Source organism: Argopecten irradians, chromosome 3 (assembly GCF_041381155.1).
Source record: "Argopecten irradians isolate NY chromosome 3, Ai_NY, whole genome shotgun sequence".
Classification (NCBI taxonomy): domain Eukaryota; kingdom Metazoa; phylum Mollusca; class Bivalvia; order Pectinida; family Pectinidae; genus Argopecten; species Argopecten irradians.
The window spans coordinates 65,806,080-65,830,340 of NC_091136.1; the positions used below are offsets into that span (position 1 = coordinate 65,806,080).

The 24,261-nt window shown below is 32.1% G+C and overlaps 1 protein-coding gene across 2 annotated transcripts in view; it reads left to right on the top strand.

Annotated features, from left to right (window-relative positions):
- The window catches only part of LOC138319375 (fibropellin-1-like), a 90,374-nt gene that overhangs the window by 42,620 nt on the left and 23,493 nt on the right, over positions 1–24,261 (top strand). For both annotated transcript variants that reach the window (XM_069262472.1, XM_069262473.1), the window contains 18 exons: positions 5,496–5,609; positions 7,953–8,063; positions 8,466–8,522; positions 9,045–9,146; positions 11,081–11,106; positions 11,376–11,491; positions 11,652–11,831; positions 12,136–12,188; positions 12,685–12,719; positions 13,256–13,362; positions 16,234–16,377; positions 16,591–16,643; positions 16,754–16,861; positions 17,031–17,147; positions 21,169–21,206; positions 23,242–23,339; positions 23,610–23,771; positions 24,014–24,057. In XM_069262472.1, coding sequence (XP_069118573.1) covers positions 5,496–5,609; positions 7,953–8,063; positions 8,466–8,522; positions 9,045–9,146; positions 11,081–11,106; positions 11,376–11,491; positions 11,652–11,831; positions 12,136–12,188; positions 12,685–12,719; positions 13,256–13,362; positions 16,234–16,377; positions 16,591–16,643; positions 16,754–16,861; positions 17,031–17,147; positions 21,169–21,206; positions 23,242–23,339; positions 23,610–23,771; positions 24,014–24,057 — 1,665 coding nt within the window. The remainder of the gene's footprint in view (positions 1–5,495; positions 5,610–7,952; positions 8,064–8,465; positions 8,523–9,044; positions 9,147–11,080; positions 11,107–11,375; positions 11,492–11,651; positions 11,832–12,135; positions 12,189–12,684; positions 12,720–13,255; positions 13,363–16,233; positions 16,378–16,590; positions 16,644–16,753; positions 16,862–17,030; positions 17,148–21,168; positions 21,207–23,241; positions 23,340–23,609; positions 23,772–24,013; positions 24,058–24,261) is intronic.

Sequence of the window (24,261 nt, forward strand, 5' to 3'; positions counted from 1 at the left end):
TTTTCATCAAGGATGATATTTTTTGGAAACATCCAGATGGTCGCTAAAATATCCTCCATGAAATAATTACTAAGTATGAGATATTAATAGAATAAATATACTTTATAATCATAATGTAATATTTGGATTAATAGATATATCTTTTTCTTACGGTAACCTGCAAAACTTTTTGCAAAATTTGATAATACATGTATTATATATATATCAATGCGCATCACTTTTATCACACTATAAAAAACCTAAGCATTTCTACATAATATATAATTTATTAACATATCACATATTTTTACACAACATATACAATTAAAAATAGTCTTCAGCTGTAAAAATGCCCAGCCATTCATTGGCTTACGAGACACAAATGTACTGAAATTATGGACAATATATGTGAATAAAACAACATTATCAATTAAAGTTATAACAAGTTAAAGATGCTCCACCGCCGACAGAGTATAAATGATATTAATCATATGAACAATAATTGGTGTTTAATCGTGTATATATATGCCTAATTAACACAAAAATTATATAAAATAATTGATTTCGCCTTTGGTGCATGCGCAATCAGTACTTCATTCCATATAGGATATAGTGTCACAGAATTTTTTCGGGATGCAATTAATTATTTTTCATATTTTTAACTTGACGTAAAATTAGAAGCTCAAACTTTTCAATAGTGGTAATGGTGTAAAGTAAGTTATTTTTGTAACTGAAGAAAAATACTATATTGTCTGCTCCTGTTTTTTATAGTGAAAAAATACCGTTTGTCAGCGGTGGAGCATCTTTAAGATTACTATAGAGATCGCCTTCTCCTCATCGCTAAAAAGATATATTTAGCACGACTAACTTGTAAAACATCACAATTCATTAAAAAGATAAGTTGATTATCAGAGGACATACTTTCAAAATGTTCACATAAAACAGTTACTCAATCAGACTTCTGCAGACTGCAAATTGTTTGAGAGAATGCGAATGTTATACTATAACTGAAGAACAATGCGAAATTGTTCAAAGTTTTGATGATTTTGAAATTTTGTTAACTTGATATACAATAAATCTCCGGATAGTTTGAACATGCAATTTTCCCAGAAAAACAGTAATTTTATAGCTAGATAGCTTTTTAATTCAAGTTTAATGTAGTTGTATGTATGTATATATTATATGTTTGCCAAAAAAGATAGAAATATCTTTTGAAGTAAGTACCAAATATTAATTTTATGTTTGGTGTGTTCAATTAACATAAAAATATCAAGAACATAACTGAGATTACAAAAAGAGTAACATATTGATAGATGTTTCCATGTTATAAAACACAGGTAAATCCTGGTTTACTTCTTTGAAAAAGACTATGATCCTTGTCATAACATTCTACTAATTATCAGATTATAAAAAGTGGGCAAATGGAGATACAGCCCTGTTAAAACTTTCAAATGACCCCAGGGGCTTGTGCTATGGATGATTTTTTCTCTCATACTTGTAATACTGGCTGGTCTAGGGCAATATATTCATGTCGCCCGAGGCTGTATTGCATGCCTACCCATGCAATAAAGCCTCGTGACGTCAGAGCGTCAACAAAATGACTAGTTTTAGATACAATTTTAACTCTTTTTTTTCAGAAACTAGGATTAACTTTAAAAGGTACAAAGAACGAAATTTCCGTTAAAATATCATGCAATTTTCATGTATGGAGAATGGACTTGCAGTTGTGTTTTTTTTAATTCATATCAAAATGGCGAAGAAAAATAGTAGTAAAATTGCAAATAAATGTGGTTGTATGAAAAAAAGTTTTCATACGTGGATCTGATGTATAGGGATATTCCAAGTCTCGGGCTTTACAACATTTTGTGACCCTCGGGTAGAATATCCCTATATCCTTCATATCAACATATGAAAGAGTCTTATAACGTTGCCCTCCCGATCAGGTGTATACTAGGGTTCCCTTCTTGGTCTAAAACTATGTTTTCTTGCTCATATCACATATATAACAATAATAACCATAAACTAACCAATTTTTTATAATTAAGAATTCTTTTTTTTTCAATTGAATAATGCGAGCAGCCATTTGAAACGTCACAATATACACGTGCATATCAAAATGTTTTCAAAACTTTTAAATGACATGCGTATTATAAGTCTAAATTAAATAACTGATTGGTTTTAATAACTGATTTATGTAAATAATGAATGCACAAACGCAGATTTCCAGCGAGACCTAGGGGGTACTGACAAGGAAAATTTTGTAGAGACACTGTTTGATAATTTAAATATATATACATTTGTATATGAACTACTTAACTGTTTATGGTAACATTTGAAATTCTTTTGATCAAAGATATATCAAGATGTTTGCTTTTAGTACTCGCATATGTACGCGGATATACAAGTACAATACAAGGTTTAGTTTGGTGTGATACTAAGGAAAGCCGAGATGAAAAAGTTTTTACCGAGTCATCGCGGCTTTCCATGTAGAGCATCAAAATTGAACTTGTAGCCTATTGTAAGATACTAACCATTCTTCTTTGATGATCATGAAAAGATTCATTCACTAAACCGAATGAGAGTGTACTTCCATTTACTACCATGGGAAATATATACGCGCCTTCACAAATAGTTAAAATAATTATCTACAATGTGCACTGGTAACATCACTGAAACAAAATGGAAATACTCAAAAAACAATGCCCGACTAATGTCGATATTAGTGCTGAAAATGCACTGTTTATTGGTGTTGTTCCGCTTCTTTTGTTGCGTTTAAATTCGCTTAGTTGAAGAGCGTCAGAACGCTTGTTTTCAACTGGAATAAACGCCGTAGTGATAAAGACCTTCCAAGTATGGCAAAAGGGAATATTTGCGTCGGGGAGAACAGACAAAAAGTTGATTTTCTCCAAAAGTAAGTACGTTACAATATATTAATTTTGTTGGACCATTAAAAAATCTTTCTGATTTCAGAACAGTTGGAATTATGAAGATACCTTGAACAGTATTTTTATTACTATAATAATATATCATGGAAATGTAACGCTATTTCTCTCAGGTAGTAGTGGTATAAAAAAACCTGTCCAGCCTAAACGTCGCCATCAAAGGGTGTCCAGATGTCTCACCAAAGGGTAACGCATGAGACCCGTTACATACATAAATGTGGGCCTGTAAGAAGAATAGTTCCTGATTGAATGAAAACCCAACACGCTGATACAAAATTCAAATTGTTTTAATCCAACAGTATATATCAGTACAATAGTTACAGATCCAATGTTACACACTCTAGCACATTTACTGTTTCTTTGTTTCGACTGGCTCCCTGAGTAGACTAAGGCATCCCTATTTATACTAACACAGGGGTTCCCTCAACTACCAGGATGTATAGACGGGGTTCCCTGTACTAGCAGGGTGTATACCCGGGGTTCCCCGTATAGGAGACATTCCATTAGGGATATCTGATAATTACTAGACCACTAGGTAACCACAATATTCTTAAGTTGTATAATAAAACCACGTATATGAAACATTTTGCATTACAACCTTAATCATAAATATGATATGAGAATAAATGATATATTGATAACAAAATAATTCTTTCAGAAATTTAATTATTTAATTAATGTCAACAAAAGAAGATGAAAATTTAAGAAAAACTGAAATCGGTAAAGTTGTGATCTGCCGGAAGGACAATTTTTAAAAAACGTAATGTAAATACTACAACTTTACAAATTTGACTATTGGCAAGGCCTTAAATGGCGCAGCCAGATGTTTCAGTAACCATTAATTATGCAATGTTAAAAAGTGCAATTTATGGAAATAACGGAGCCGAATTTTCTGTTTATGTTTTCTTCATATATTCACACTCTTTCCTTCTCCCAAATCCCATTTGAAAAGATTTTTTTTATTTCAGTCACAAATATTCCGTTTTTGGTCAGCTGATTGAACTCTTTCAAGTTTGAGCAATAGCACTGAGCTTCTACCGGATGAAGTTTACATTCGTCGGAACATAAGAGCGTTTGGACCTCTCGATTATATAATGATCTTATTTCATAGCATCGCATTCATGCGGATAGGATTTTTATAGGGTTAAACAAAATGGTGTCCGCAAACTGAAGCTGTCAGTATCTAGGATTGAGTATTGAAGATCGTGTTTTTTATTTTCATGTATTTGTTACCTTTGAAGTGCTTCGCACTTCGTTTGGGCCCTTATAATTAATTAAGAAAACAATATAATTTATTTCAAACATATGCATGATTACATCACTGAAGTTTCATCATACTTTTTTATTTCAATAATGAAATATTTTTGGTGTACAAGAATCGGAAGTGGGTGTACAACTTCGGTGAAAATTTGATATTGTTAAAGATATGTCTCCAAATTTGGCCTTTTTTTGTTTAAACACTATAGAAAAATACTTTAATTGTTAAAGCTACAAATGTTCAGTCAAATTTGTGAAAAATGGGTACTTTTGATAATACGATAACGTTAATTTGATATAGTTTTGGACAAAAAAGGAAACTCTGATATACATCTCTGGAGGGCAACATTAAATGATCCATAGCACAGACCCATGGGGGCTTTTGATTTTTTTTTTTTTTTTTTTCATTTTTTATCTTATATGTTCGCTGACATAGTGTTACAAAATGCACACGAGTTTTCGTAAATTGGTTCGTGGGAAAAATTCAATGGTTGCTGTGACATGGCGTTTTGTATATATTTGTATGATAGTACCTGTATGACACCGCTGTTAAATTATTAAGTCTTTAGGATTTGTTATAACTTTCCTATCACTATTTGATTTATTCAAATATTTACATGTTTCATAACAAACACATATATACTTGGCCTTGTAGTTAGGGTGTTAGATTTATAAGCACTGCTCCTATTGCATTATCATAAAGTCATTTGATGTACATAAATCATTTACCAAAATTCTGAACCTCTCCCAATTTATATCATTGACGTCGTACATATTTGGTCTTTTATCGGTTTTAGTCGCCTCGTCTCCATATGTAGATAAATATGTTTGGAGCGTCATAGAGGTGTCGTCTACCGACGGGAACTTTTTTATGTTGAAAAAACATTTCCTAGCTGTAAAATAATTCTTGAAAACCTGACAGTGTCTTAATGGTATAATATAGAGGATATCACGAGTGAAAACTATCATAGTTTCCACCTCATGAAAAGAAATATTACTGGAATTCATCAAGAAACAAGGAATATCCTATTTATTAATTTGTTTTCTCGCTTCCATTTACAGAAGATCATCACTACTAGTTCCGCTAAAGGTTATCTCTGTCCTGCATAATGAAAAGATGTTATTCCTCCAAAACCCTTTTGTGAATTGTAAATGATTAATGATTTCAAGTGATCATATCGCCCTCAATAACCTATCAACAAATAAAACATTTATATACTATTAATTTTAATGGACCTGCTATATGTACCATCAGCTGACCTTGTGAGCTAAAAAGAGTAATCAAGTTTTATGGAAACGAAGTGTTTTTATTTCCAGCTCCAGATAAATGCGATCCTAACCCTTGTAAATTTGGCGGCACATGTAGGTCTCTTGGACTACATTTTGAATGTGTTTGCACAAGTGGATACGTGGGCATATATTGCGATAATGGTAATAACTTTATATTATCAAATCTATATATATATCATAAATAGAAAAAATCCTATCGGACGAAAAATATATACAAAAAGTAAAAACAATTAGAAGTGGGCTTTTTACTGTACTTAGTTTACAATGCCATCATTGCCAGGTAAGTTAAAAACTGAAAATATTGAATGGAATCAAGGTTTTCATTTATATTCAATCAATTTTCACTGAAAACGACGATTTTGCAATATGAGTCCATGATCAACGGGAAGTTGACATTTTAGAGGAAAGTGTACATTTACAAACTTTCCCCATATACTATTCTACATATTATAGAAAAAAAACTAAAGAAATTGACTAAATGGTTAACGAACTATGACTGTCTAGATTAAACCAGAAGTGACGTTATAACGCCCATATTTGAATTTTAATCGACACCATATTAGCATGATTATATAGTGGTTACATAGGGAACATTTTGTGTGGGTTTGGTTTTGATCGGACCATTGAAATCGGAGAAATTCCTTAAAATATAATTGCCGAAATTGTCAAAAACTCCTTTATAAAACATTAATTACGTCCAAAAGAATAATCAGTAAACCGACCTTAAATCTGAAGATATAAATTATCAGGAGTACATACTGCATCGATTTAATGCAAAAAATCTGGAAAAAATAATAATTAAAAAAAATACAAACTAAAAATAGAAACCATTCGTAAACTTTTACCTCTAGCGAGCTTTTTAATGAGACATATTTTGTATTAGCATGGAATGAAAGAGATTGAAGTATGGAAATTCTCTATAACAAAATATCTTCAGGTTTTAGATACGTTTTGTACTTTTTGAATTATAACTGTTTTTGTGTTTTTAGCTTTTACGTCATGGCGGCCATATTGCACATCAGATATATGGCTTTAATAGTCTGAAATAGTTTTTATCCCTTGTCTTTCCGTTTCAATTGTAAAGCGTAAACAAAATCACAATACTATGTTAAACAATTTGGCGGGAATCAGGCAAAGATCAAAGGTTTTTTTTTCAAAATGCCATAAAACCATAACCGGAACTGCTACCGAGAAATAAAAACATCAAATTCATCAGAATGACATTCTGCATGGAGCTGTAAAAGGAATTTGCAAAATCAAAGAAAATAAAATTGGTGACAGTTTACCCTATAGCTAAACTTTTTATTTGACTTTTGACCTTATTGCGATACATAAGAAAAAGTTAGTCTGTTATACGATTTACATAACGCATATAACATTATGCTGTATCTCAAAAGGTTTTTGACTTATAACTGTTTTAAACTTTTGAAGTATGACGTCATGGCGGCCATATTGGAGGAAAAAACCCTGCATCATTCATCTGATATAAAGGCTTTTGTACTTTCCTATTGAACATTCAAGTACATTATTTATATGTTTGCTTACAGGTAAAAATCGTAGATGATCAGTCCGTATTTTTTGTCTGTGCACTGTCATTCTTGTATGTAACTCTGTACTCTGTGACCGATATAAGACTCAGAGTATTTACCACAAATCATTACATATATTACGGTACTACATGTACAATTCATATTTTTTCCTTTGAAAGTAAAACCAGTTTTTAATATTATTTCACTGCCTTCTATAATGTACTTACAAATCCCGCAACGACGAGTGTGACACTTAGAAACATAGATTCGTTCCAGATTACTATTTAGAACTTTTCTCATACGATCACTACCTCTTTTGATGTCTTCGTATTAACTACGAATGGCAGGAAACATAAAAATTACGAGTTCCATTTTAAGAAACACTGAGTAAATAATCCTTTGCGAACTTCATTGCCCAAACGCTGCATTCTTCGTGATGACGTTCTTTGGCCAATGCTTTTCTTGTAATTAATATACACATTAGAGGTTTGTTTTTAACATAGTTGTATGTTAAAGAAACGACATATCTATATACACACATATATTCCTGAAGAGCCATCATGAAATGGTGAATGTACAAGAGAAAAGTCGTTGACATTTATTTTTTATACACACACATATATATATATATATATAGTTATGTGAGCGCTTTCGCTCCATCCATACAGTTATAATCTGTATAATGTACAAAACATTTTTCTCATATAAATCCCTGTAATTATTACATTTATCTCAGAGATGTATAATATCCTAAAAATACATTATTTTGGTATTTGTTTGGTATTTTAAGTTAGCTGTTGACATATAATAATATCAAATTATATCAATCATATCATTTTCTATAAATCTTTTTACGACGTATGGTGAAATGTGTTATTTGTATAATATAAACCATGACAATGGTGCATGAATCTCTTTATTATTTATGTTGACATGTGTTATGTTTATGGTACAGTTTTGGACACGTGTCGGCCTGACCCGTGTGGGTCTCATGGTGTATGTGAGGATGTTACTGGAGGATACACGTGTCATTGTCAAGATGGCTACTCCGGCAATGATTGTGCGGGTAATGTATTTATGTATTGAGGCAAAACCGTTGAAAAGATAAATAAAAAAATATGGTAAGGTTCTTGAAGTATTATTGTCCATATTGGATAATTTCGACGATGAAATTATTTCTATACTGTAGAATAAAAATAAGTATGGAGTATAAAACTTTCACAATGTCATGGAAACCTATTACTTACTCACGTTGAGAAAAATATTTTTCATCCTACATATTTTTTTGTAACTATACCTAATAAAATTAATTTCTCGTTCTGTACCAGCATGAATATTTTACAAAAGCATTTTAAGAAAAATCTTATTTTTCGCCTAACGTATTTTTACATTCTACATAACCAAACATAATTTTCTTGTCACCTGTTTGCCAACATAGAATATAACCTAAACGTTATATAACTTACAGTGCATTCCAGCTCTCCAGTCGATCCGTGTACAGCAAATCCTTCCGCCGCTGGGTGCAGTGAGTATTCTTGTCTAAATTGTCCTCGAGAAGATCTGTTTCTTTAGGAGTAAGGTAAAACACAGAGGCATCATTATTTCGATTTTTATCATTTTTCAATAAGGGAGAGAAAATAATTAATTTTAGTGTTTATGTTAAAATACAGCATATGTAAGAGAACGTTTGGAAGGCTTTGTACAAGTAATTAGTAATACTTTCTTTCTTTATACTGACCGACAAACACATAAGAGCCAACAAATTTCATCATAGAATGAGTGGTCGTTGAAACTCTTCTAACAACAGCAAAAGCAAATGAATACATTGTTCAATATTTTTATAAAGGATTATACTGTAACAAAAAAGTGGTGGAATATTTAGTTAATGGAAGAATTGAGTAAAGTATAAGGCACACCACTAAATGGAGTCATTGAACAGAGAACTGTTAACATTGATAAGTATTCATAAGTCTTTGGTATAAAATAGAGATAAAATAAAGTCACAACTATCTTAAACGTATCAAAACATGTACTTGTTTATCTCCAGGTTGCAGTGCGTTATGTGTTGCCCCTAATGGGATATGTGTAGGGACAAAAGGATCAAAAACATGTTTATGTTCGAAAGGCTTTTCTGGTTCGGACTGCCAAAGTATGTATAACTCACAAATCCAGTGTTGTCTGTTCCCGACTGCCAGAGTTAGAATAATACAAATTAAATGTTGTCTGTTCCCGACTACCAGAGTTAGTATATTACAAATTAAATGTTGTCTGTCCCCGACTGTCAGGGTAAGTATACCACAAAAATGAAATGGTGTCTGTTCCCGGCTGTCGGGGTTAGTATAACACACAGGTCTAATGTTGTCTGTTCCCGACTGTCAGGGTTAGTATAACGCACATGTCAAATGTTGTCTGTTCCCGACTGCCAGGGTTAGTATAACACACATGTCAAATGTTGTCTGTTCCCGACTGCCAGGGTTAGTATAACACACAGGTCAAACGTTGTCTGTTCCCGACTGTTTGGGTTAGTATAACGCAAAAATGAAATGTTGTCTGTTCCCGGCTGTCGGGGTCAGTGGAACACACAAATCAAATGTTGTCTGTTCCCGACTTTAAGGGTTAGTATAACACACAGGTCAAATGTTGTCTGTTCCCGACTGTCTGGGTTAGTATAACGCAAAAATGAAATGTTGTCTGTTCCCGGCTGTCGGGGTCAGTGGAACACACAAATCAAATGTTGTCTGTTCCCGACTGTCTGGGTTAGTATAACAGACAAATCAAATGTTGTCTGGTCCCGACTATCAGGGTTTGTATAACAGACAAATAGTGTCTAGTTCTGTTTAGCCAGAATAAGGATAACACTAGCACTTAAATGGCTTCTTCACAATCCGGAAAGTCAGAGGAAGGACAGCGGTATATGTTTTATGTATATATATACATATCACGTTATAGGTTGATGATCTTACAAGCCAATTCATTAATTAATTATACACGGGGAAATTTCGCGGCTGGTGTAGATTCCCGGTTTTACTGAATTCTGTGAATTCAAAACACTAGCGGAATAATTGCTATATTATCGTATAATCACACAAGGATTGTTTTCTGTGTATCATATCTACAATAGTTCCGCTGGCAAGCGATTATACTCAAAATTAATTGCAAAGAAACTATCAATAACTATGTTATGTGTTCAAACCATATGTGAGAAGAGTCTTTGACTCAATATGTGATCAAATGGAAATTAAGTTGATCAATATTATTGTTTAAAGCGCTCTACTGCCTGATTACTGAATAAGAGAACAGTCCAATCAATAGTACATCTAATTGAATTGTGATTTTAGCGAGCATCGTTATTGGCTTAAACAGTTACTTTAACAGCCCATAAAGGAATAAATGGTGTCGACATTTGTGACGTCGTTTTTGATTGGCTGAGACAACGGCGTAGTGACGTCATTGAAAAGAAAGTCCAAAATTAATGTTGGATTCTGAAGAGATTATCTGTAGTAGTTTTTCTGTGTTATATCTCCATAACATAAAACAAATCTATTCAAATTAATCATTAATGATAATACTTTTATCCATATCGATAGTTCTAATTTTAACACATATATTGCACAACGGAGAATTCGGAGTATTCCTAAATTGATAGCACTAAATTAAAGTTTACAATTCGTTGACCAGCCAGTTTATCCACACCTTTACGAAGTGTAAGCGTTTTGAAGTGATCTTATAATAACATTTAAGACTGGCATGGATGGTTTCGATACATTATAGCTATATATTTGTTTTCTTCCTCACATGCCGATTAAATTGAACTAACTTGCCAAGTAGCTTTGTGAATACTATAGCCGGTTATTGATGCGTGTTAAATTTTCCGCGATTTTAATTAAAAATGGAAAAATTAAATTTTAGCAGTTTTAAATGTTTGCGATTTGACTTCAAGTGTATATGTAATTCCTCCATTTCTCAACATTTCTCGTATCATTTTTTAGACTGAGCAAATTCCGAGAAATCGTGAAAATTTCTTGCAAGCGAAAATAAGTGGTTGTACATAACATCGGATATTTGTTACTTGTATACTTACAGGCCCTACCTCCTATGGACCACCAAATGTACGTAGATATATTATGTATAACCAATATATAAACTTACCATAATGTTTACAATCTTTCTGGTAAATACGTATTTTGACATATATAGCTTCAAAAATTATGTTCAACATGTTTTATAGAATACTAACGTTATATATAACAATGGAAAGCGATATGTTGTTGGTAAATTTTATCTTTATCTGTTTACGATTAAATCGATCTCCATATATGATATTGAGTTGTAGATTCATTTGAACAAATAAATTCATTTATTATCTTTTTTACAACAGCCGAAATTCGTTCCTCCAACGCCAGAGGGTGGAGATCTTATAAAATGCGAGCGAAACACATACATGAGGTCTCCGTGTATATTGTCAGTATATACATCACCTGACTTGGGTATGAGGTACGTATTCCTATTGTTTATACTACAGAGTAGCCATTCAAGTTATAGATTGAAGACACTGAAATAAAAACATTAGTAGGGAAAAGTAATCGCACTACATTTGAAAGTTGAAAAAAAATTATTAAAATTTGTTCTTTTGTATTTTTCTTCATTTTTATAGCTCAGCGCCATTGGTAAAAACAGTTTTGCCTCCTGGCAAAGTAACAATAAGCATTTCTAGCCCTGCCGATCCACAAATTGCTGGCATTCCCAACATCTACCGTTTTGATGTAAAGATAACAGCACAATCTAACGCTGATCCTAAACTCCATATCTGTCTGCAAGTAGCCAAGTCGACCGAGTAAGTCACATATGCAGGATAGAATGGTTAATAATGTAGTGTAAATATATGTAGATCTTAAAACTCACGTTTTAATCAAATACACGCAATTTGGAAGGAAAATGATAGAAAAGTCATGGTAGAAAACCTCCCAACAGAACATATATACTTTTGTTTTTGTTTGCTAACTTGCAAAATGTTCAGACTACATTTCTATTGACAAAAAAATATGCTTTTGAAAATCGATTTGTCTAACAAAATAATACGATTCGTATAATTAATAGAAGTGAAGATGTATATCCTGCATTATACTTATGCTTTACAGTCAAACGCATGCAACAGATACAAACTGTTTCAACGTGGAGTATGAATTCAAACGTAAGTAATAATTCTCATCAAAAGTAAGGTTATTAAATAAACGCCTTTAAAAAACCCTTACATTTAAACCTAAAAAAGAGTGAATTTTAAACACAGGTAGGTGATAGGTACATATTTTAGTGGAACCGATGTTATAGATAGGGAATAACATCAAATTTCATACTAGGATACACCTTTCACAGAAAAAATCTGATGCAACCAATTTCGTAAAAAGGTAAAGGAAAAAGAATTAATTTGTATCTCTCCACATCAAACACAAATCACAAACAAAAATGCAAAAGTAAAATCGAAAATTACTACCGCAAGGGGAATCTTTTGCAGAAGAAACCGGTCATAACACCAATGCTATGAAATGTGTAATGACGTTTAAACCATACGAGTTCTTTAGAACTATATCAGATTTATAGTTCAGATGTCGAAGTTAATTTATGTCATCTGGGAGGGTAATACCAATGTAATAGCTGGTTGCACTGATATACCACGTGTTTTGTTACAGATGGAGTCGATCCCTGGGGTACACATATACAAACTGTAAGTTGTGTATGGTCAAAAAAATTAATAGAATCTGTTCATTTGCTGATTTCATGAGGTTGACAAATGCCTTAATTATCTAATTGTACATTGTTAACATAATCTTGTAATTGGTTTAAAGTATGTATGACATGGACTCTCCATCAAATATTATAAGACTCTTTCATATGTGGATACAAAGGATAGGGATATTCTACCGAGGGCCACAAATGTTGTAAACCCGAGGCTTACCGAGGGTAGAATATCCCTATCCTTCATAACCACGTATGAAAGAGAATTTTTCTCTCATATCTCAACGTTTTATTGCAATTTTACTACTATGATTTTCCACCATTTTGAAATAAGTTCGAAATTTTTTTGAGTGCATGACAATTTTCCATAAATGAAGATTGCGTAATATTTTCAATGCAAATCCCGTTTTTGTATCTTTTAAAGTAATCAAGTTTAAAGTTCTCAAAAATATAGTAATTGCGTTAGCGATGTGACGTCATGGGTAGCCATGCAAAAAATCATTAGCATGGAACTTTTATTTCCAGAACAACAAATTTGTGGATCCGACTTTGCCAGACCAGAGTGAAATTGTGTGCGAAGTTGGAAAGCCCTGTCATTTCTTCGTTTATGCTTCCAAGGAGAATGGCTCTTGGTATGTATTCCAAAGAGAGTGAATCTTGGTATGTATTACAAAGAGAGTGAATCTTGGTATGTGTTCCAAAGAGAGTGAATCTTGGTATGTATTCCAAAGAGAGTGAATTTTGGTATGTATTCCAAAGAGAGTGAATTTTGGTATGTGTTCCAAAGAGAGTGATTCTTAGGACGTTTCCGAAAGAGAGTGATGCAAGATAAATATTTAACAGAGAGTGGATCTAGGTACGTATTCCAAAGAGAGTGGTTCCTGGTTTGTATTTGAAAGAAAGTTGTTCTATATACATACTCGAAAGAAAGTGATACTTTATACGTATTACAAAGACAGAAGTTTTTGGTACACATCCAAAGGGAGTGGTTCTTTATACGTTTTCAAAAGAGAGCGATGCATCGTAAATATTAGAAAGAGGATCTTTGTATGTATTCGTAAGAGAGCAATACTTCGTAGATAATAAATAGAGAGTGGTAATTGATACATATTAAAAATAGAGGGATTTTTGAGACGTTTTCCAAAGAGAGTGGTTTTTGGTACATATTCGAAAGAGAGAGGTTCTTTGGACGTTTTCCAAAGAGTATGGGTACCAAATATTCTAAATAGAGTAATTTTTGGTTCGTAATACAAAGAAAGTTGTTCTTGATATGTATTTCAAAGAGAGTGGATCTTGGTACGTATTCTAAAGAGAGTAATTATTGGTTCGTATTCCAAACAGAATGGATATAGGTACGTATTCAATAGAGAGTGGATCTTGGTAAAATATTTGAAAGAAAGCGATATGTTACACTTTGAAAATTACTTCCATACATTGTACATGAGCAACAAAAATATATTTTAGAATATGAAGGGATGTTATCAAAACTTTTGTTGTATGAATACTATAAAGGCATAATGTAATTCTGCTGAAAAACATCATAATATCATCATCACCTTTAAGATATAGGCATGTGAAGGCATTCTACAAGCATTATGTAATTACTTTGTAAAACACGGTTAGTTTGGTCTTGTAATGCCTCAGTTCTCAATAAGTCAAATCCTTTCTATGTGATTAGAATTAGAATAACAGAAGGTAATCACCAACACCAGATAACGTTGTCCGATGAATCAATTGTACATTAGAAAATATAACTTTCCCGATTTAAAGTTCAAATATCAAGGATAACGTCGTTTTGAAAACATTTTGTTAACATGTGACTTTTGTGAAAATCGTTTCTAAGGTTTTTTCGTTAATGTGTTTTTATTAAAGATATGAAAATCCTAAATGCAGACCATTTACTTATGGAATCCGAGTGCATGACGTTCTGTATTAAATTAAATGTTGAATTTTAAATTAAAATTTATTGAACAGTCTGCATTTTTTTTATTTTCCAAACAATGTTTCAACAAAGACTCATTTGCCACATATACATGCACATTACTCCTTCCATTCTGGCATTTTCCTCTCATACACTAGAAATTACATTGTTGTTTATTAATATTTATGGAAAGGGGGCAGGGGGTAAGAAAAAAACAGATGGGGAGGGGGAAGAAGGTAAAGGGGGATAAGGGTATGAAGAGGGATGGTATATAAACTAATAAATAAACAATTGTAGCGTGGAAATTTATGTCACGCTTAGTTTTTATTAGTTGTTCAAGTTAAAGTTTATTTGTGTTGTAAAATAACAGTTTTATACTATTTAGTTGATAGTTTTAGTTTATATATGTGCAGTATGTATAGTGTATATATACATACATAGGACAGTTAGGGACCAGGTTGCCACGTGCACGTGCCCATCTAGGGTCGTTACGTATAAGGGAGCTAAGGCACCGCATTCCGTTTTCCATATAAGGAGTTGTTTACGACTAGGGCTGTGTATTAGGGTCCAGTTTGATGGACAGGTTGCATAAGGTGTTCGTATTAATAGTAACAGAAAGCTAAATCTAGGTAGTGGTCACTCCGGCCAGCCAATTAGAGTTAGGTTGGGAGGGTGATGGAAGAAGGTAGAAATACGTAATCATATTAAGATTCAGCCAATGAACGTGAGAATGAATATGGAAGGAGCGAGGTTTTAGCCAATTAGATCATAGTATGAAAGTGGTATAAAAGGGGGTGCACGTGAAGAAAAGAGAGAATACATGAAATTTTGGGACTTACTCCACGTATCTCAGGATCAGCTATTTTAATTCGGATTACTTTACTACACTTCGTGTGTTTGTGACTATGGAATTTATACTTGGGATGTACTGTACGGATATTTCCTACATGTATCAGTGATGTGATATATACGGATAACTCTATCATTCTTAGTGTGATTGTGACTATGGGATTTATACTTGCATTTGGGATGTACTGAATACTTCGCAATTATGGATATCACCTAGCAGTGAACTTAAGTGAAACAGTGTGCCAGTGTGTGTGTTCCTAATGGATTTATTGTAAACTACATTACGTGGATGTTTATGTGAATAAATAATGTGAGATTTAAAGTGATGTTTTCTAGTTTTCCCTGCCGTAGTCACCTTCCATCACGGACTTAGATATACAATAGCGTCTCGTCATAGCCTAAGTGCTATCACATTTTGGAGAAACGCTACACAATGAACATAAGGGGAGAGATAGAAAATGAGAAAAAAAGGACAGAAAATGGATATCAGTTCACAGATCTATACAAATGTATACATAGTACAAGCATGACACATGAAAAACATATATAAATAGCTATTTCATTTCAGTTTAAAATATGGACAAACTGTCACTCTGCACTTACACGCAATACAGCTGTTTGATATTTCTTTTAATAATTTGTATACTGAATGTTATTTTCCAATGATATTTTATAATTATAATGATAATTAAACACTTTCAGCAGAACACTTTTCTACTTTTTATAATTGTAGTCGACATGTCCTCACCAGTGACATAGTGACCACAACCGTCTTTGACCCGACTGACCTCGGCACCTCCTGTATGACTGATGTTGTGTACGACTTCCAGTCATCCGCTGTAGCCGGCACCATAAAAAAACTCTGTGTTAAGTCGGGGTTGGTTTTAATGTTTAGTTATGGTTAGTTTCGAAAGTGAAATAAACAGTAAAAAGGTAATCTAATCTTATGAGTATTTTATTATCACTGTATTTCATCTGTCAGCTGTAATACTAATTAAAATGTGTTATTCTGACTTGATTAGATTACAAATACTACATCTATAACGTCTTTATTTCTCGTCTGAATTTTAAATCTAATTCATAATTACAGAGACACTGGCGACGTGCGATGTTTCAATATGAGGAGTGTCGCTGCTATTGTAGGTAAGTCCTAGTAGGCACGATTATTTCCAGATGTTTACAACTTATAAAACATACTAGACTTTTCTTAGTGTTTTGAAAAAGTCTTAATTAATTATCCTAATGAATTGTAGATTACTGCTCATCTAACCCCTGCCAGAACGGCGGTGTGTGTGGCTCATCACAGGGAACGTTTGTGTGTACCTGTACCGATGGCTATACCGGACTCTCCTGTGAAAAAGGTAAGAATTCGAACTGTCTTAAAATACAAGGAAATTATCAATAGAGGTGTCTCTGTGTGCCTTGATTTCTGTAAAGCAATGTTATTGTAATTGTTTATCACTTGGAGTTGTAATTAAGAAATTTCTAGACGTGCGCAGTAATTGTGTTTTACTTTAAACTGTTTCATAGGTCCATGTCGTCCCACCACGACTCCCCACTGTAACAATGGAGGCTATTGTTATAGCATTGGAACTACCAAAACCTGTTTCTGTAAGCTTGGGTTTCTAGGACCAACATGTACTGACAGTAAGTATCATATGAACTATATCAAGCGATACATTACCAAATCATCACAATTAAGGATTCTCTCTGACGAGGATTCAGTCACGTCGAAATCTATTTCAAAGTATTCCAAATTAATTGTCTGATTGTAGCAAGTTGTCTTGTTTTCAATAGCTGTTATTCTGAGCAGACGATTATGTTTTAAAAACAAACACCCGTCTTGTCAATTCTGTAAAAAGACTCACACGTACATTTCCCTTTTCGTTTATTGCATGTTCCTTTTCGTTTATTGTATGTTCCTTTTCGTTTATTGCATGTTCCTTTTCGTTTATTGTATATTCCTTTTCGTTTATTGTATGTTCCTTTTCGTTTATTGTATGTTCCTTTTCGTTTATTTCATGTTCCTTTTCGTTTATTTCATGTCCTTTTTCGTTTATTTCATGTTCCTTTTCGTTTATTTCATGTTCCTTTTCGTTTATTTCATGTTCCTTTTCGTTTATTTCATGTTCCTTTTCGTTTATTGCATGTTCCTTTTCGTTTATTGCATGTTCCTTTTCGTTTATTTCATGTTCCTTTTCGTTTATTGCATGTTCCTTTTCGTTTATTGCATGTTCCTTTTCGTTTATTTCATGTTCCTTTTCGTTTATTTCATGTCCCTTTTCGTTTATTTCATGTTCCTTTTCGTTTATTGCATGTTCCTTTTCGTTTATTTTATGTTCCTTTTCGTTTATTGCATGTTCCTTTTCGTTTATTTCATGTTCCTCTTCAATTATTGCATGTTCCTTTTCGTTTATTTCATGTTCCTTTTCGTTTATTTCATGTTCCTTTTCGTTTATTTCATGTTCCTTTTCGTTTATTTCATGTTCCTTTTCGTTTATTTCATGTTCCTTTTCGTTTATTGCATGTTCCTTTTCGTTTATTTCATGTTCCTTTTCGTTTATTTCATGTTCCTTTTCGTTTATTTCATGTTCCTTTTCGTTTATTTCATGTTCATTTTCGTTTATTGCATGTTCCTTTTCGTTTAATTTCTTGCCTTATACATCATTGATAGACTTTGCATACTCCCTGTCGTTTGTTTAATCAGATATTTTTTTTCTTCGTTAATAAATTGTTACTCGCGTAAGTAAATGCTCATGAAACATACATGTACCCGTATCCCGAGGCATAGAAGATTCACATTATTTTTCTTACTCAAAAAAAGTTTTTATTCAATAGCCATGTAATTAACATGTTTTTCCTTTCACAGAGGACTCTCACACCAATTTCAATATTTAAATTGATGTTTTTAATTTTGAACACAAACTTTCACCATTTTCACATAAGTTACAGATATATTCGTCATTTACTCATTATTACCTCTCAAACATTCATATCATTTCAAAATAGATTGATACTTGTATATAATGAAATTAAATATTGTATCGTTAATTTCTTTCAAATATGTCAGGGGAGACAACTCTTATATAAAAAAAAATAAGTAGAATGGAGACTACTCCGTTTCATATATTCTAATATTCTATTACATTATTTTGACACTGAGTTAAATTTTCCAAAATGTTTTATTTTCAACATACAAATGCATTATTATTAAAGATGCTCCACCGCCCACAGAGCATAAATGATATTCGTCATTTGAACAATAATTAGTGTTTAATCGTGTATATATATGACTAATTAACACAAAAAATAATATAAAATAATTTTATTTCGCCATTGGTGCATGCGCAATTAGTACTTCATTCCATATAGGATACAGTGACACGGAATTCTTTCGGGATGCAACAATTATTTTTCATAGTTTTAACTTTAAGAAAATTAGAAGCTCAATCTTAAGGTAACAAGGTAATGGTGTGAAGTAAGTAACTTTTGCAACTGAAGAAAAATACTAAATCGTCTGGTCCTGTTTTTTGATAGCGAAAAAATACCATTTGTCAGCGGTGGAGCATCTTTAATGAAAAATCATTCAAAAATATTGCTTATCGGTCATGGCCACCAGAGGGCCAATATTGACACTCCTCTTTTACACAAAAGCTTTCTTACTTTTAATATTTTCGGTTATGTACATATTACATAATGGTTTTTGTTAATTTGAAACTACTTTATCAAACAATCAATAAGTAGTTTTAAGGATTCAATAAGTGAGTATCCAGTATGAAAACACTCAATAGTATAAAAATTAATATCAACAACAAGGGGAGCTAACTCTCACATAATAGTGTTTGATTGATAGAAGAGTAATTATAAATAGTTCTCACAGTTTTTGTCACAAACTTCGGTATTTTGAAACTATGATTTCCTTTTTTTCCATTTTATTTGATTTTTATGGACAGACTATCTTTAAGCGATCTTTAAGGACCTTTTTCACGAAATTTGCCCACGAACCAATTTTATTAAAACTAAATGTTATATGTAGCAGTGCAAACCCTTGAAACATGTTTAAAAATTCAAAAGGTCCCAAAGGCCTGTGCTATGGACAAATTAAAATTGCCATGTAGAGGTGTATGACAGGGTTCCCTTATTGATACAAAACGGTATCAAAATCATGCTTTTATGTCATCAAACTGTATTATTTCTTGAAGAGTATAAATAATTACATATTATGAATAAATTTTTGGCTACATATTCAAAACAGGAAATGTCGAAATTAAGAGTGATATTTTCGACCATGTCGATTATCAACAAACGGTATTTACCCACGTCTAGCTTGAGTGCACCAAAAATACTTTCTAAAATATTGGCTAATTACCTGGAGTAAGCATTGTGAAAATTTGAGAAATATCTGGGACCGGTAAATTTGTCGTTTAAAGGTCTTAGTGAGGCTAAGTCTATTTTTAACAATATTACATCATGGTCACACCACGTCCTTTTTCAATCTTAAAATTGAGAAAACAAAGAAAGTGACTACCGTGTCTTATTTAATACTCATTTGTTACATTAAATATAAAGTCATAATAATTATATAGTCCCCGGAAACAATCAATCATATATTTTGGGACTGTGAAAATGTATCAAATTTGATTGAACAATTAAGAATTTCTATAATTACTAATAAGGTCTTAGATTCGAAAACAGGATTTTATTTTCGGCAAACAAGATAGTACATATAGTAATTTTCATATTGAAAATTTGATACCGCTTCTAGTAAAACAATAAGAAAAGAACTCAATTTAAATAGTCTGAAGAATTATATTAAATTTGAACTAAAAACTCACAAGATTATAATGTCCAATAGTCATTAAAAGCGTAAACCGTGTCCGATCACGGCGAGAACTGAACATAATCGGGTTCCGTACCAGATTAACACGGAGCTCCTTTCTTTATCAGATAGGCCTATTATTTTTATATTTTTCTTTACATTAAACTAGTACGGAAATTTACTGACAACAACAAAAGCAGAACCAAAAATATATGTAGTATAGAAAAAAATAATAACAAAAAAAAACACATTTTATACAATAGTAAAATCAAAACCAACCATAATCGCTGATTCCGAAGACTATTTTTTCTTTGTGTGAAGATTAGATTATCCAGGCAGGAAGGGGACTCCCAATCGCCGGATGTTCTCAGCCTTAAAATTATTTCTAATTACTGTTTTTTTCCTGTAGATCTACTGTACTGTATATACATCAAGGAAGTATATGACTTAAAAATCCTTGATATATATACAGTATATTTGGTAAATATTCAAAATTCACCAACTAACACCGTTAAAATATTAACACCCCACAGAAAGACTAACAGAGGGAGAGTGAAAGGGAACTTCTAATGTTTGTCTTTCATGTATCTTCCGTACATGTTGTGTTGTGGATTTATTTTTTTTTTATTTTTTTTTTTTTTTGAAAAAAAGTGATATCCCATTAGGTACTATTTTAGATTTCATTTTTGACCATACTTTCAAAATAGTGAAATAGAATTTGGTAATTTGATTACTAATATTGAATCCAATCAAGTCTGTAACTAACTTTCTTTAAATGACACCTCACCAGCAGCCAAATATATGTGATGTTATTGGTTTCATGAAGACTAATATTTTACTATTGTACAGAGTCGCAAGATACAGTGGTGAACGCCAAGATTAATGGGGTAAGGCTTCCTATGTACACAGACCTAAAGACATCATCAACAACAAACATCACAAACAACAATATACTACAAACATCACCAACAACAATATACTACAAACATCACCAACAACAATATACTACAAATATCACAAACAACAATATACTACAAACATCACAAACAACAATATACTACAAACATCACATAAAACAATATACTACAAACATCACAAACAACAATATACTACAAACATCACAAACAACAATATACTACAAACATCACAAACAACAATATACTACAAACATCACAAATAACAATATACTACAAACATCACAAACAACAATATACTACAAACATCACAAAAAACAATATACTACAAACATCACAAACAACAATATACTACAAACATCACATAAAACAATATACTACAAACATCACAAAAAACAATATACTACAAACATCACAAACAACAATATACTACAAACATCACAAACAACAAAAATTTCAAACATCACAAAAACAATATACTACAAACATCACAAAAAACAATATACTACAAACATCACAAACAACAATATACTACAAACATCACAAAAAACAATATACTACAAACATCACAAACAACAATATACTACAAACATCACAAACAACAATATGCTACAAACATCACAAACAACAATATACTACAAACATCACAAACAACAATATACTACAAACATCACAAAAACAATATACTACAAACATCACAAAAACAATATACTACAAACATCACAAACAACAATATACTACAAACATCACAAACAACAATATACTACAAACATCATAAACAACAATATACTACAAACATCACAAACAACAATATACTACAAACATCAGAAACAACAATATACTACAAACATCACAAAAAACAATATACTACAAACATCACAAACAATAATATACTACAAACATCACAAAAAACAATATACTACAAACATCACAAACAATAATATACTACAAACATCACAAAAAACAATATACTACAAACATCACAAAAAACAATATACTACAAAGATCACAAACAACAATATACTACAAACATCACAAACAACAATATGCTACAAACATCACAAACAACAATATACTACAAACATCACAAACAACAATATACTACAAACATCACCAACAACAATATACTACAAACATCACCAACAACAATATACTACAAACATCACAAACAACAATATACTACAAACATCACAAACAACAATATACTACAAACATCACAAAAAACAATATACTACAAACATCACAAACAACAATATACTACAAACATCACAAAAAACAATATACTACAAACATCACAAAAAACAATATACTACAAACATCACAAACAACAATATACTACAAACATCACAAACAACAATATGCTACAAACATCACAAACAACAATATACTACAAACATCACAAAAAACAATATACTACAAACATCACAAAACAACAATATACTACAAACATCAACAAACAACAATATACTACAAACATCACAAACAACAATATGCTACAAACATCACAAAACAACAATATACTACAAACATCACCAACAACAATATACTACAAACATCACACAACAACAATATACATATACTACAAACAACACACAAAAACAAACATATACTACAAACATCACAAAAAAACAATATACTACAAACATCACAAACAACAAATATCACCAACAACAAATACGACAAACATCAACAAATATCACAGACACCAACAACAAAAAGACTTAGACTACTAATCCACAGACAATTTAGATAAAAGCTAAAATCCACAGACAATTTAGATAAAAGCTAAAATCCACAGACAATTTAGATAAAAGCTTAAATCCATAGATATTACAAACAACAAATACCACATACAGCTTTATAAACCCATAGCCATCAAAAAGGATAGACACGTAAACAATGTTCAAAAATTAGGTTGATAAATACCATGATTTTACTCGAGCGAAAAGTTCAAATCAAACAATAACATAATAAATAATATATAAACGGATATTTGTTTTCCTTAAAGAGTAAATTCAAAGACGGAACTCTCCCAAAAGAAGCGAAATGCTACGTCGGGTATCCATGTGAAATACCGACAACACTGATAGGTGATACGTGCACCAGGTAATGTAAAATACTGATGATTTCGTATTTTTATCATTTTTATCGTCGCTAACGTAAAGGAAATTACACATTATATTTTCCGTATAAGGTTATATTAAATTAAGTAATATTTTACATTTTGAATCCTTTGTACATATATTTAATCAGCTTGAAGTGTGGTTTTGTAATCCTTTCTTGGATTCCTTTTGAGGTTTCTATTACTTATTCAGATTAAATTGGATCTACGGACCACCAAATGAGACTCTCCTTTTGTACATAATATCTCTTCAGCCCAATGGTAACACCAGGATATGTTAGTGGTGAACTGGACGTACAGAAAACAATGATTACTAAGGACCCTGCCTCACCTAGTGACTACCATGCCAGTGTAGAAGTGGTCAGCAAGACCAGTGGTCACCACCAAATATGTATCCAGAGCATCAACACAGCAGGGTATGTTTTGGGTGATATGGTACAGTGTTGTAGAGTTACTCCTTATAACAATTGTGTGTTGTTGTACACTGGAGGTATTGTTGAGTGTTTTTGACACAGACGGTCTGAGTTTTGCATTGCTGAATTTCTAATCATTGATGAGCTTTGTTTTAAGAAATGAAATCGCACACCTGAAGATTTCTAATAATTACAAATTAATAAAAAAAAATCACATAGAAGTAAATGTCTATGTTTCATTTCAGCCAAATTGCCGATGAAGTATGCGTAATTGTAAATGCGGTAAATGGTAAGAATATTAAACGAAACTTCAATAATTCATAAAATCAAACCAACCGTACGCTAGTCACAAAGAGATCACCATAGACCAAAGCAGGAAAGTGAAATACAATTCCAAATGTAAACTCGCAATACCATACATTTAAACGGTATTTTCGGAAACTATTCTGGCGGTATTATAAAAAATGCAAACGACGGGAGTTGCACTCGCAGT